Consider the following 15033-nt stretch of genomic DNA (forward strand, 5'->3'; position numbering starts at 1 on the left):
CGACGTTCCTCAGTCGAGAAAAAGTAATACATTTAGTCTTTGAAGGAGAGAAAGAAAACCCGGTTTGGTTGCTCCAATCTTCAAGACGGTGGATGGTGAGCTGAAGGTACCTCTCTGCAGTAGCCAGCCTCCTGGCAGGGACAAATACAGCAAAGTCATCTACGAATAGAGAGCATCTGACAGGAGCTCTGACGCAGGAAGTGATGCTGTTTATGGCCACAGCAAAGAGAGTACAACTAAGGACACTCCCTTGAGGTATACCGTTCTCAAGAATTTTGGTGTCGGACAAATGAGTTCCCAGTCTTACATTAAAAGAACGTTCATCCATAAAACCTTTAATAAAATACAACATATTACCGCCGACGACCCAATTTGAAAGGGTATTAATAACTCCCCTACGCCAAGCTGTATCATACGCTTTTGTAATATCGAAATACACAGCAACAAGTTGCCTCCGTTCAAGGAAAGCATTCAGGATTGACGACTCTAGACACACTAGGTGGTCCAGAGTTGAACGGCCTTGACGGAAACCACATTGCTGTGGAGACAGGAGATTATTGTGCTCCAGGAACCATACCAGTCTACGATTTACCATTCGCTCCAGTATTTTACAAAGACAACTGGTAAGCGAGATAGGCCTGTAGCTAGTATGGGAGAACTTGTCTTGGCCAGGTTTGTATAATGGTACAACGTAAGAGTTACGCCATGAACTTGGAAAGCTGCGTTCTTGAAAAATTCTATTGAAAAGGGACAAGAGGCACGCTTTAACCTCTACAGGAAGGTTTCTCAACATGGCGTAGTGGATGTCGTCAGCACCGGGAGCTGAGTTTATAATGGGAGAAATAGCAGATTCTAGTTCGTCAAGGGAAAACAATAAATTTAAGGGACTTATATAGTTATTTTCATTTATGGGCTGTGCTTCATGTTGTACTTTATATCGCTGGAACAAAGGACTGTAGGACGTAGTCCTCGACACGTTAGAAATGGACGAGGCCAGAGCGTTTGCCACATCTTTCGGTTCGGTTAATATGGTGTCGTTCACCCTTAAGCCAAGAATAGGCAGAGGTGGCTGTCTTCCGCAAACTGCCTTTAGTCTCCTCCACACCAGAGATAAAGGGGTGGTACGGTTAATCGAAGAAGTAAATTCCTTCCACGAATTTCGTCGACATCTTTTAAATATGAGACGAGTTTTTAGCTCTGGCAAGACGAAATCGTGCGAGGTTTTCCTCGGTCGGAGATCTATTAAATATCCGCAAGGCTTTCCTGCGCTCCCGAAGCGATATCCTACACTCTTCTGTCCACCAAGGTACGTTTTCTTCTTTTTATGATTCCTTTTGTTTTTGGAATACTTTCCAGAGCGGCACTTGAAATGGCAACAGTTATCTTGTTGACGGCGGAGTCTATATCTACTGATGTTGAAACATCTGGTGCCTGTAAAACTTGTTTAAATTTGCCCCAATCCGCCTTATCAAGCACCCATTTAGGTCTTTGGGGCACATTACCTGGAATATCGAGAACTTTAATTATGACCGGTGCATGGTCGCTACCGTAAAGGTCAGAGGAAACTGACCAGTCGAAGCGGTAAGCAATTTGTGGTGTGCACACGGTTAGGTCTAATACTGACCAGGAACCTGTTCTCGGGCAGAGGTAAGTTGGCGAGCCATCGTTCAATAAAACAAGATTCAGATCATCAAGGACCTTGGAAACCATGTTGCCCCTTGGAGAGCAAGTAGTAGAGCCCCAAAAACGATGGTGGGCGTTGAAATCCCCCACAAGTACGAAAGGACGAGGCAATTGATTAATAAGGTCCAATAGATCTTCTCTTGGAAGACATTCTGGTGGCGGGGGGATATAAACACAACAGATATGTAATTTAAACGGTATGTCAATCTTTATGCATATTACTTGTAGAGGTGTGTTCAAAGGTACCTCCACTGTATTCAGAGAAGGATTCGCGAGAACCATAACTCCTCCACATGCATGTCCGTCATTATGGTTGTCATGGCGGAAGATATCCCATCCCCTGATGGAAAATTGGCATGCACGGCGAAGCTTGGTCTCCTGAATACATATGATATTTGGTTTTATTTGTGATGCTAGTAGATTCAGGTCTTCCAGATGGCTTCGCAGTCCGTTAATATTTCCATTGTATAATATTCATATAAAATTAGGTTTTAAAAGTAATTTTGTTTTTTGTTTTTCCTTGATTTTGTTTAAAACCCTTTCCTGCCCATAGGCTCCATATGGATTCAGTTTCTTTCTGATTTTCTAGAGCCAACATCTGAAATCTTACAGATTTTAAACTCTAGGGACGGGTAAATTTGATGTTTGGGTGGGAAAATGATTTTTTTTCATGTTGGCAGACCTGTAAATTCTCAAAAGAAATAGTTTTGTTCAGCTGAACTCACAGCTACTACATCAACTGCTGAATTCATCATTTTCAGAGGTAAGTTAGTGTTATTTACTATTGTTATGGAAACTGGTAAAAATTATAATGATGTTGCCTAGGTTTTCACAAATGTATTTACTTACATAAAATTAAGATAAGTGGTATAATCTATTGTAAAACAACCAAAGTATAATTGAATCCGTATGGATTCTATAGGCATGACAAGTTCATTGTTTTATGGTAGTGAAGTTCTTCCTATGCCTATAAGTGCCATATGGATTCAGTTATTTTGTTCAAACGTCATGGTTCCTGCTGTACCTGTAGGTGCCATATGGATTCAATTTGATTTAGACCAGTAAATAGTGCATTTTAATCTGTGTATAGTCTATTGCCCACCCATAAATGGGAGGAGGCAATAAAAATATTTTATTACAAATTTCAAAATACTCCTTTATTTATTTATAAATATGCTAAGATTGCCTTTTTGTATAAAAGCCATTTTGTGATATACATCTGTATTCTTCATAGCCTATTTTTTTTATGAACGTTATAGTAAACTAATTTATTTCCAGATGGATGATCGTGACGACGGTGTTATACAAGAGTGGCTACTTTTGCCAAGTAGTGATATATCGGAAGAAGAGGAGCTTGGAAATGAAGAGAATGAAGAAGACCTCGTATTTGATATAATTTTCAATCGGGGCTTAGAAGAGCAGCTAGAAGCTGATGGAATAAATTTGGAAGAGGTATCTGAGTGAAGTTTTTTAATAGCTTAGTTACGTTCCATAAATTAAACGCTGTATTTTTTTATTTCGTAAAAGATGGAGTAGTTATTCAAATTAATATAGCCTAGAATAAATTTTAACAAAATATATTTTTTTTTTTATTTGGGAAAATAATTTAATAATGCATGGGTTCCGTACTTTGAACCTGTTTTTTTGTTTCTAACTAAAAACTTTACATAACTTACTTTTAATTTATTTTGCAGATTCGGGTTGCAGTGTCTGAGGGTGATAATGAATTTGGAGACGTTGAAGAACAGGAAGCCGAAGACATCCAATCTGCATCTGAGATTGTGACTGCTTTACCAGAAGAAGAGGACGTGAGTATGGCAGATCCAGACTATATGCGTCCAGGACCTTCTACAGGTAGGCCTATACATAGAAGAGGGAGGGGAAGACGACAAGAAAATGCCCCCAGAGTAAGACGTGCTGTACAAAGGGATAGATCCCCAGTATCCATTTGGAATAAGGAAAAGTTCATCTCTCCTAATGTTCAGTGGGAAGGTACTATTCCTAACCCCCCCACAGAAGCAGCTTCAAAAACCCCATTAGATTTCTTCTCAATGTTTATTAATGAAGAAATAATTCATCTAATAACAGAGCAAACAAATCTTTATGCTCAGCAGAAGGGAAAGGACTTGAGTGTTACAAATATTGAAATACAACAATACATTGGCATATTGTTGCACAGTGGAGTAGTCAATGTTCCCCAATATCGTATGTATTGGGCAGCGGAGACTCGCTACCCAGCAATTGCTGAAGTTTTGCCTAGGAACAGGTTTGATGATATATTAAATCATTTTCATCTTGTTGATAATACCACACGAATTCCTGGAGACAGCCTTTTCAAAGTTCGCCCTTTGATAAATACTATTGCTGAGGCTTGCAGAACGATTCCACCAGAACAGAATCAATCCATCGATGAGCACATGATACCATTCAAAGGGACTTCACACATGAAGCAATATGTGAAGAAAAAGCCCAAAAAATGGGGCTACAAAGTATTTATGAGATGCGGAGCATCAGGTTTGATGCACGATTTCTCAATATACATTGGGAGTGAAAAGACTTGTGGTGACTACGGTCTCGGGTTCAGCGGTGACATTGTAGTTGAACTTTGCTTGGATTTGCCAAATGATAAGGGCTTTAAAATTTTTACAGATAACTGGTTCACCTCAATAAAGTTATTCAATTACTTAAAGGAGAAGGGGGTATGGGGAACCGGAAGTAGTTCGTCCAGATCGAACCAATCATTGCCCACTGTTGGAAGAGAAAGATCTAAAACGGCTCGGAAGGGGGTCACATGACAGTGCTGTGGATACAAAAAGCAGTCTTTTGGCAGTTAGGTGGTATGATAACAAACCAATCACTATGCTCACTGCTATTGACAACATTGAACCCATAGAAACATGTAGGAGATGGTCAAAAAAAGATCGCCAGCAGGTAGATGTTCCCCGACCAGCAATCCTACAATGAGTCAATGGGAGGGGTTGACTTGTTTGGGATGTTGATTTCACTGTATCGAATTGATATAAGGAGCAAACGTGGATATATGCGAATAGTTCACTGGTGTTTTAATGTTTCAGTTGTAAATGGGTGGCTTTTGTACCGGCGCTTTTTGAAGCAAACTGGGCAAGAATGTAAATACACGCTTGTACAATTTCAGTTGTATGTCGCAAGAGCTCTGTGCTCTAAAGGAGTCATAACGGAGAAAAAAGGACCTGGAAGACCTCGGACTGATACTCCTCCAATTACTCCTAAAAGAGGACCGAAGAGGAACGTAGCACATTGGCCAACGCCTGTTGGGAATAAGTTGCGTTGCGCACATTGCAACAAAGGACAAAGTAGGATTAGGTGTCAAAAGTGTGCAGTCCACCTGTGTTTGACCAATGTAAGCAACTGTTTTTACAGTTTTCATAACTGTGACTAGTGTGTATATTGCAATCTGTAATAATTTTGACTAGTATTTTAATAATACATTGTTCATGAAAATACAAAATGTTATTGTTATTATTCTCCTATGTATCTACCCAGTTTTGTTGTTGTTGTAAATTAGTGCCATATGGCACCTATGGGCAAATAATAGTGTAGTGACAAAGTAATTGATATTGGATACTTGTGTTCCTATAGAATCCATATGGACACAGTTTCCTAAATGTTTAAATTGTAATGGATTTTCAAAATAATTAATGAAAAGTGTTTATTCAAAGTATAAATAAAAGCATTTTTACAGAAAATAATTTTTTTTCTTACTTTTTCATAATTTGGGCATGAAAGGGTTAAAATTGACAGTAGTTTTTTCAATTTCTGAATGTGGCCTAAGGTCGTCATCAAACAAATCCTCCTCCATTAGGCTGGATTTGGAGGACTGGTATGAGGGAGGGGTTCTGTTGGCACCCTTTGACCGTTCGACCACTTTAGAGGCAATTTTTTGATTTATCCCAGAAACGAGTTTTTGGCGTACTTCCGGAGATATATCTTTCTTTCCCGTCACACTGGAACTTCCAGCATTAGGGGTTTTTAAAAATTGAGCAGCAACCTGGCCTTCAGTAGACTGTTGCTTGTTTAAAGTGTTCCGTCCCTTGGGTTGACTAGGTATAGCCGGTCTTACAGACACAGAAGGTGCAAGGTCTGGTATATCAGTGCCTCCACTATGTGGGAAGGACTTGGCACTAAGTTGTTGTACCAAAGCAGCAACCTGTTGGGTTAGTTCTCTAACCATGCCTTCCAGAGCTGAGCAGGAAGAACACGGTTTCGGTTGCACAGGGACAGAGGCAGCTTGAGAATAGGATACGTCCTTCTTCGGGGTTTGCCCAAGTCGTTTCCTATATTCTTTACGAGCATCGCCGAAAGATAATTTCTCGCTAGTGACTATTTTTAGCACTTCCTTTTCTTCTATGTATACTTTACAGCTGCGAGAGCTTGAAGGATGCTTGCCCTTGCAGTTGACGCACTGTTCTTCGCCACCTTGTCACTGTGACCACTTTTTCCACAAAGACTACATGTTTCAGGGTTATTGCAAGTTTTGCTCGAATGCCCAAAACGTTGACATCTATAACACCTCTGAGGATTTCTAAAGTATGGGCGAACTTGTAGAGAAAGATATCCTGCTCTAATTGTGGCTGGTGGGTGAGGAAGGGCAAAAGTCAAAATGTGACCTGGTGTAGGTGTCGGTACACCGTGTTCAACCTTCATTATTCTCACCACATCAGTCACAAGACAATCTTTCAGTTCTTCTTTCAACTCTTCAATTGAGCAACATAACATATCGCGACAGAATACAATTCCTTTGCAGAAGTTTAATGTCTCATGAGGATGGACAACGACTTCTACTTTGTCGTAAAAGGATCTCATGGAGAGAAATTTCTGAGCCTGTGGAGCGTTCGCAGCCTCTACCAAGATGCTTCCATTACGGAGCTTCCTAACAGAAGACGGCGAGCCGCCCACTCCGACTAGAGCCTTGTTAACAAGGAAGGGGCTCACCTTTGCCAAGTTCTGAGTATCGTCTTTGTGTTTGAATACTAGAAAAAGTGGGGTGGGAAGATTTTGAATATTAATTTTCTTGTCTGCAGTTTTTCTCTGTTTGTTTGTTTCCTCTTCAGATTCTGAAGAGAGAGCACGCTTCTTTTCCAGATCCATAGAATCTCTTTCTACAACTCTATCATTTGCTTGAGAAGGGTTTAATGTAGCCATTCAATATTTGAACCAGCGCATCGTGATTAAAGGTGCAGGCCGAGACATCGGGAACGGGTATACCCTCGGGAACCTGTCAGCCAAAGCTTGGCAGGGCACCCTACCCCAGTTCCCCGGGGCCCGATGTTATCTCGTTTAAAACCGAGTCGGGAATTCACGCACGACTCGGGCTCGCACGTGGCAACAGAAATCTCCGACATTTCTGTCCAATAATCACTTCCTGACCAGGGACCGAAGTGGCTGGCACCAGGATTCATACTACCGTTTGCTTCGGCAGAGCAAGCTCACATCAGCTCTCTTCTGCTACACCTTCTCAGAGTGTAGCAGTTCAAGCACTCCCCGCAAACAATAGCACGATCCAGTCAGGAAAAGGGAGGAATTAGGAATAGGTAGGATTTATGGATGGGACAGGGAAAAGTGCCAGGATTGGAGATGTGTCTGGCACTAGCTCGGGGTACGAAAGGTCGCCAACCTTTAAACGTCAGAGTAAGACGTCCCCCTACGGGCTAAAAGAAATTTACCATTATTGTATCCTCCATCTTGTTTTAAAATTCAACCTGTATGTCAATTTATCATCATTAAAGTTCACATTTATATCATACTGAGTTATTTGTTATTTCTAACTATAATCATCATAATACAAATTAAGTTTAATGTTTACGGAGGTCTTTTTTAATGTTCCCGAAAACCCGGTCAGGTGGAGAAAGGAGTGTCCTCTAACTGGGAATATTATTTTTACTTTATTACTTTTTGAAGGTGCGTCGTTAACTAACCATTTGCAGCACATGGCTATAATCATACGGTTTTTGTTCTGGCCTCCACAGCCATCTGCCATGAGGCGCAGTATCTTTGTATCTAGAGAAACATTGTTTTTTAAACAATGATAAACACAACTAGCAATTTCCTTTGAGCCTTTAGCATGTGTATTTTCTGTCCAGCAATAGCTACTACAGTTATCTGGTGTCAGAGAGCTTTGTGAGTTGCCTTTAACTACGACCAAATTATATAAATACAGCTGCCTTGTATAATAAGCATCTTGATATTGTACTTTGGGAAGACACATGTTTTTTGGCAGTCAAAAGTTATTGTTTGTAACATGTGGGTTAGAATCTTTAATTATATTGTAAAAGGCTTTAGCCCCTAAGTTTGTGTACTCTTTTTTCAATGACTAGCTTTGCCCTTTTTTCTTCATCGTTCTCACTTTGTATTCTTTCTCCAAGTTCAATGCAAGTGGAGCACATGTCTGTCCTTGGATGTCCGAATCCTAGGTTAAACTTTCTGTTAAATATATAGCGACAATAGGACTGCTTTACTTTTACATGTTCATCAGCTTGACTATCGTACATTCTAAACAGTCTGTTAATAGATAAATCAGAAGAAAGATAATTCCTTATAGATTTCCCACGACAGTAATGGGATTCAATGCACCGGAGTTTACTGATGTAATTTATAACAGAATCCTTTCTTTCAGCGTATTTTTGTGACTTTATCTCCGCCTCTTTTGTCTTTGCTCACAGACCCTGATTTGAGAAATGATTTATTTATATTGTTTAACTCTTATAAAGCATTTTCTCCTATTAATTATCCACAAATTTGTGAATTCAACTATTTTTTCCAACGTACTATCTAGAAAATAAAGCTGCCATGCTTCAAAATGATTCGAAACCTGCTTTGCGTCACTTAATGGTCCCGGCAAACGAATAACAATGTTATGGCTTCGGGTTCGTCCACGATAATGTCTTATGCATGTTCCATTTTGTTTCGTTATCTTTTCCAGTAAACTGTGGCATTGGAACTTCATTGGGCACAGGATGGTCAGTTCCAAGAGCTTGTTCGTCCAAATCACTAGCAGACTCCTCACTTCCACTTTCATGTTCACTCGCTTCGACAGCATCATCTTCATTATCGTCTTAAGAAAAATAATCCACACGCTCGTCAATTTGCTCTTTGTCGATCTCGTCAAATAGTCTTTTCCTCACTCGTTCTTGCGCTCTTTCAAGCTGAGCGTTCCTTCCTTCTTCTTTTTCAACGCTTTCAAGCATTTTAGCTAGGCCTATCTACCTCTTTTTGGTTCATTATTTACAAAATTCAACTGAAATTGTAAAAAATCATTTCGACGCCAGTGGTCACGCGCGGTGGAAAGCACCGCGAGGTCACTGAATGAAGCAGCTCTCACCACGGATTAGGAGCAACTAACATAAAGGCTGGTGGTGAGACAGGCAGGCTAGCCACACACAAAAAAATAATTTCCCCGCGGTGCTTTCGACCACGCGCGCGACTTCCCGAGGGTTAAGAGCAGCTGCTGTGACATCTGTGGGTAAAAACCTACGGTCAGCCCTAAACGTACCTGTGCAATAGGTTGGCTCTCCCAATAATTCTGCAGCAAGTGGAACACTATTATAGTAGTTGTTCATGTAAAGCGCATGACCAACACCCAATCGCTGACGGACTCATGAGGTGCATAACAACTTTTCTGGAGTGGCCGACACCACCTAGCTCACCTCCTTTTCCAGATTAGATAGCAAATTTTATACAAAGACCTTCTGGCTCACACAACGAGTACAACTTGACTCCATATTTGTGTCTTTTATTTTTGATATATTGGCGGAAAAGTAGACGTCCCCGCCACAACATAATATTCTCGTCTAGGGAAAGTTGTTTGCCAGGATGATAGATTGAACTCATTGTGTTGTTGAAACTGCTTATCAATAGGTTCACCTTATCCAGCCTATTTTCATCTCGTTCATCAACATTTTGTTGTGTATTTTTTGAGAAGTGGAGGTACCTCAAAATCAAAAGCCACTTGTCCCGGCTCATTATTTGTTCTCTGATAAACACAAAATTGAAAAACGTGTTTTTACTCCAATAATCATTGAACCTGTTGGTCCGAACTGTTCCCATATGCAACGATATGCCTATGAATGTTCTCAATTATGTGATTGTTAAATCAGTCCATGTGGTAATACGTGACTTGGGAGTAAGATGGAAGTACAAACACATCCCAAACATATGCATTGGTATAACGGCAAATATTTTCCAATAAGACCACATCAAACATTACAGAAAACCAATCATATGGATCATTGTTCCCTGGGACTGGTGATAGCATTTTATTTTTCTTTGGTAAAGGGCAATTCTTTCATACCTATTGTAGTGTTACTACTCCAGTCTTAATTCTAATTATAAACTACATCCTCATCATCACTATCAAGTTCCTTCCTGTCATCTGGTAGGGGATAGTGATGCGCTTGCGCAGCGTCAAGGTCACTGTCGCTCGAGTCTGTGTCAGAGTCACTGTCAGTCACAGGCATTGGATTTAAACATGAAGGTTCACACAATTAACACTAAAAAACAATAATAAGAAACACTACATTACACTACAAATACTCAAACACAGGTACACGGTACGGTAATGATGATCAATCTTCACCAAGCCAACAAAAGCTAACCAAGATCGTTCACAACAAGCTGCAAAATAACAATCGGCCACACCGCTGTGCTGTCGATCTCAGACTGGCATAGCAACGGAATAAACCGAGCGGAACCGAATGGTCCCGAACGGCACCACGTGTACGGCCAGCGCGGAACCTAAAGGTAAAGATGAACTATAGCGCGGTACTACTCTCCGCCGCGCTGGAACCCACTATAGACTCCAGAAGAGAATCATGGACTATGTGGAGTGGCCTGTCCCGAGGATAAGACTCATTGACTTATGGATCTGTGAAACCGGTCTACCAAGGTGTAGAGCCAACTATGGACTGTAGCTCCCCAGGGCCTAACAGCCTAGTGTTTGTGATTCAGCGACCTGGCGACAGCGTTCTCTACGATGGAGGTTCCAGGTCCCTAATGCCCCCTCTACCCTGTGATGCTGGAAACGAAATTAACCCTGGCTAGGAGATCTACGTGGGGGTGTGTGACGATGGGCACCCCCTCCCATCGTCGGGGCGACGAAAGGAGGGATGGAGTTCGGAAAACGAGTGGACAGCAGCGGCAGTGTGGTGCGAGGTGCGAAGGTAGACGTCAGCGAGAGCCACACCAGGGGTCCCATGTGAGCCGCCTTCCCCGGTCGGGTTATTAGGTCGGGCTCGCGCTTTCTGTACGTCACAAATTTGTCGGTTAGGGTTGATCTGCGAGTTAGATAGGAGTGTGGTCGCGTCTGGAGCCAGTGAGCGGCTATATTTGTATTAAACATCGGTTATACAGCATTTGAAGTGTTTGTTCCTTCCACAACACCCCCCCCCCCACCGTCGGTCATCACCCGCCGTGTTGAGGTGGACCTCACCACACCAGCCACGTGAGTCAAACTTTCACCCCCCTGTGGCGGTCTACGTCACAGTTTATAAATAATGCAATATTCCATGAAATTAAAAAGATTTTTTTAATTTGAATAGTATCTAAATAACAAAGTAAAATCATTTACCCAAAAATCATTTATCCGCCTGAGCCCTAGTACCTTGTCTGAGGTACTATTTTTGTACTTATTGAGTCCTGAGAATATTTGTCACAAGTTGGAGGTAAGACCTAAATGCCTTGTACAAGGCACATCATATTGACCACACTTGAGTCCTGAGAAAGTTTTTGAACTTGTAATGAGTGTTCTAAATACCAATGATTAACACAAAAAATAGTCTTAAAATATTGACACCTGTTTTTAACCCGTTTCTAAATGTCCTTGTACAAGGCACTTCGGTCTCTACTCAGGTAAATGTCAATAATTTATTTATAAGACGCCACAAAAGAAGACTTTCTTTTTATTTATATAAATTAGATATGTTAGATGTAAGAATACAGTATTAATAGAGCAGAACACAATAGTTTTTGAATAATTAGTTCTAAAATTACTAAGCAGAATGATATTTTCTAAAACAATTTCTACCCTCAATGAGACATAAGAAAACATTGCACTGAATACAGTACACACGTGACTTCATTTTGCAGTTTTTCTGAGCACATCGTTTCTGTACACTTGTTACCTCTGGGAGATGATCAGCTCCTTGAGTTCGACGCCGAAGAGATGGATCTTCAACGGTTCTACGATCAGTTAAATGACTGAAAAATTAAGGGATGGCTTTCCCATTCTCTCCATGGTTTTCTATTTGAACTCCAGCCTTAGTACAAGTACCATCGTTATTTTCAATCCGTGTCTGTCCGAATTCAAGTTTAAAAATTCGGTACTGTGGAATGAACCTAGTAGGAGTATTGAGCATCTATTTCGTTTGACGCATTTGAAGCCAAGCATTACACATTGATAAATCAAAAAAATGTAAAATACTGTACATGAAACTGTCCACTTTTTGGTCCTAGCTCGAAAGGGGCAGTATGCCATCATACGGTCGGCTAGATCGACTCCTCCCATATTCCGATTGTATGAATGTATAACCTTGGGCTGATCAATATTTATAAACTGCTTTTGGCTTTTAGACCATCTCCGTACTTCAAAAATTGGATCTTTGGCCTCTTCAGTGGACAGCATTGTTACAGTATTGTTATCCAACCATTTAGTTACAGCCATGATTCTGTCTTGTCTCACGGTCACTAAGCTTTCACCTCTAGAATTGTTCTTCTTAAAAGATTTATCATCAGGGAGATCTGTGGTTGGGGGAATCCTGTCTTTTCGTACTGTTTCTGAGCTCCTAATGCCACATTTGTAAAGTTCATCAGCCAGTCTGACTGCAGTAAAAAATCTATCAATGTACACTACATGTCCTGGAACGAGTGATCTAGGAGAGTCAGGTGTAGCACTGCATTTTCACACTGCCAAAATTCGTTCAATGATTCATCTTAGGCAACTGGAGAGCTGACATCACAAAATTAATCCCTAACCATACTTTAAGCTCTGAAAGTTTCAATTTTAATTCTTTACCCGTTTTTAAAAGGTAGTTTTGATTACTTTTCTCAACAATGATGGACAGTATTTCATCATCATAGTATTGCTGTACATACTTCTCTGCATCCCAATCTGTAAAATCTATGGGTAAGTACGCAGGCTGGACAAGCGTGGATGTTTCAGGAGCGAACACTTGCATTGCCCAAGGTACACCTGGCTGAACATCTTTCTTCTGTTTCTTTAGCAGTATCTTCTTACGTGAGTCGGTTTTAGATTTCTTCTTTGCCTAAAATAAATTACATTAGCATATTAATCACCAAATAAAAACATTTAGGACTTTATAAATGTTTCTATTCTATTTAATTGTCAATCTTTTTATGCAGTAAATAAGCTATGAAGCAATCAGAATCATCTAGGTTAAAGTCTTCAAACCTCTATCTCTTCAATGAAAAAAAGTTGTAAAATATAAAATTTGTGCTGTAATTGGGATAGATAGATATTTGTACTTGATTTCTTTCGTAAATTTAAGGTCAAATTTTTTATTTTATTTATCTAAAAATAAATCAAAATAACAAATTTCTTGCTCCAAGTACGCAACAGTTGTACTTATTGACAGAAGTAAGTAAGACCCAAGTCAAGCCACTGAATAAAATGGTGATTTTAGTTTGTAGACCTAAGTGCCTCAGTCAAGGTACTCTAAGAATGCCTCACTCTGGCCATATGAAACATAAAGCTAACACCATTATAATAACTTTAATTGATAGATTGGCCCTTGAACATGTAATTTGTGAAGAAATATCAATTAAATAATTATGAATACTGTCTTACCTGAGCGTGTAACACAAGCAGTTTTTTCTGTAGGGCTGTCCATCTTTGAGACTGCATGGACAAGCAACGTCGAATCACTTACGCCAAAAAATAAAAACTTAAATATCTCAAAAACGGTTTGGAGTTAGCTTACGCCAATTTGAGAGTTTGGAAAGACACTAAAGGAAGAGCAAAATACGTTTCTAACTAAAAATCGTCATTTTGTCACTTACGCCCTTTTGTGAGTTGACCGGCGATATGAGTGGTGAATATACTCCAATACCAGTTCCAATACCATTTATGACCTGATGCAGTATTTCATCCTCGGTCATAGAGACGGTGCGGCCTGCACGCTACAAAGTGTGGCCATCCTTGTCGCCTTCATCGTAAGACATACGTTGCAACACGTGTCTTGTCTCCACTTTCTGCTTCAAAAGCCCCTTCGTCGTTTACAGCGAGGTCCATTTTCATGTCGCTGATTTGACGCTCGATTTCATGAGATATCATAAATTCAGTCGTGTCCATCACAATTTTAGTTTTGATCTTGACGCGAGAATCAAAAATTGCCAATCCAATCCTCAGTGATCCCTTTCTTTTCCTTAGATGTAAGGGTAAACTGATACTTAAATCAATATATTTTGAGAGCTTGTATTAAAAAAAACATTACACAACTGTAGAAGCTCTAAGTAGTCAACGAGCACCATCTGACGTATGACCATCACAGTATATTAATTACAGACTCATGCCGACCATCAATAGCGCCCACCAAAGCCTAAGGCCCTTAAGAGACTAGAGAGTAAAACCATTTAAACCATGAGAGTTATCTCGAAACACACGTTACACAACGGATATAGGAACTGTTCGACATCCTACTTACAAATAGTAAAGAAAAGGCATCTTCTTTCCTTTGTAAGGACCCTGTGTTGTGGCCTACTGATACGAACTTTATTGATTTTAAAGAGAAAGCACAGAACATTAAAGTAGTGAACGATTGTGCCGAAAGTGGGATTCCACTGACACAAAAATTCAATATCATTATAGAAATAACGAAAGATGAACAGTTTCAATACCTTCTTCAGTTTGAACAGCTACACAGAAAACAGTTTCCAACGACAAAGAAGGTAACGCTGATAGCTTATATTGTTAGTAAGCTGTATTAAACTCGAAACTTTACATGTATGGAGATATATTGATTATTTTAATAAATTAAGTTGTTTTTGTACCTAAGTATTGATGTTTTAATAAAAATTCAATTTTATTCTTTAAAGTTAAATCATAGGGACCCTTAAATATTGACCTATTTAGCTATAATTTGTTTCTTTATTATATAATACCAAATAGAACAAGGGCATGAATGTGGAGAACACACTTTCCAACATTTTGTTTTTGGACCATCTAATCAATAGTGTGAATAAAAACTAGATGTAGCTAAATCTTCCTTTTTTTGAGATGTATCAGTTTTCTGTGAATAAAAAAACTAGATTCTAGTACGGTTAGATACATCCCAACAACTTTCCCGGACGACCTAGATTTAA

General features: G+C 39.9%; 1 protein-coding gene across 1 annotated transcript; it reads left to right on the forward strand.

Annotated features, from left to right (window-relative positions):
• The first annotated feature begins 2372 nt into the window (after nucleotides 1-2372).
• On the forward strand, nucleotides 2373-4478 carry LOC124372593 (piggyBac transposable element-derived protein 3-like). The gene is made up of 2 exons (XM_046830999.1): nucleotides 2373-3135; nucleotides 3378-4478. Exons 1-2 carry the CDS (start codon nucleotides 2962-2964, stop codon nucleotides 4476-4478), a joined length of 1275 nt encoding a protein of 424 aa, XP_046686955.1. The 5' UTR covers nucleotides 2373-2961.
• Nucleotides 4479-15033: the final 10555 nt, after the last annotated feature.

Source organism: Homalodisca vitripennis, unplaced genomic scaffold (assembly GCF_021130785.1).
Source record: "Homalodisca vitripennis isolate AUS2020 unplaced genomic scaffold, UT_GWSS_2.1 ScUCBcl_3579;HRSCAF=9184, whole genome shotgun sequence".
NCBI classification, from domain to species: Eukaryota; Metazoa; Arthropoda; class Insecta; order Hemiptera; family Cicadellidae; genus Homalodisca; species Homalodisca vitripennis.

Coding starts and splice junctions, on each gene's coding strand:
- LOC124372593 (XM_046830999.1), top strand. CDS start 2,962: ATGGATGATCGTGACGACGGTGTTATACAAGAGTGGCTACTTTTGCCA. Junction 3,136..3,377: donor ATGGAATAAATTTGGAAGAG/GTATCTGAGTGA, acceptor TTTATTTTGCAG/ATTCGGGTTGCAGTGTCTGA.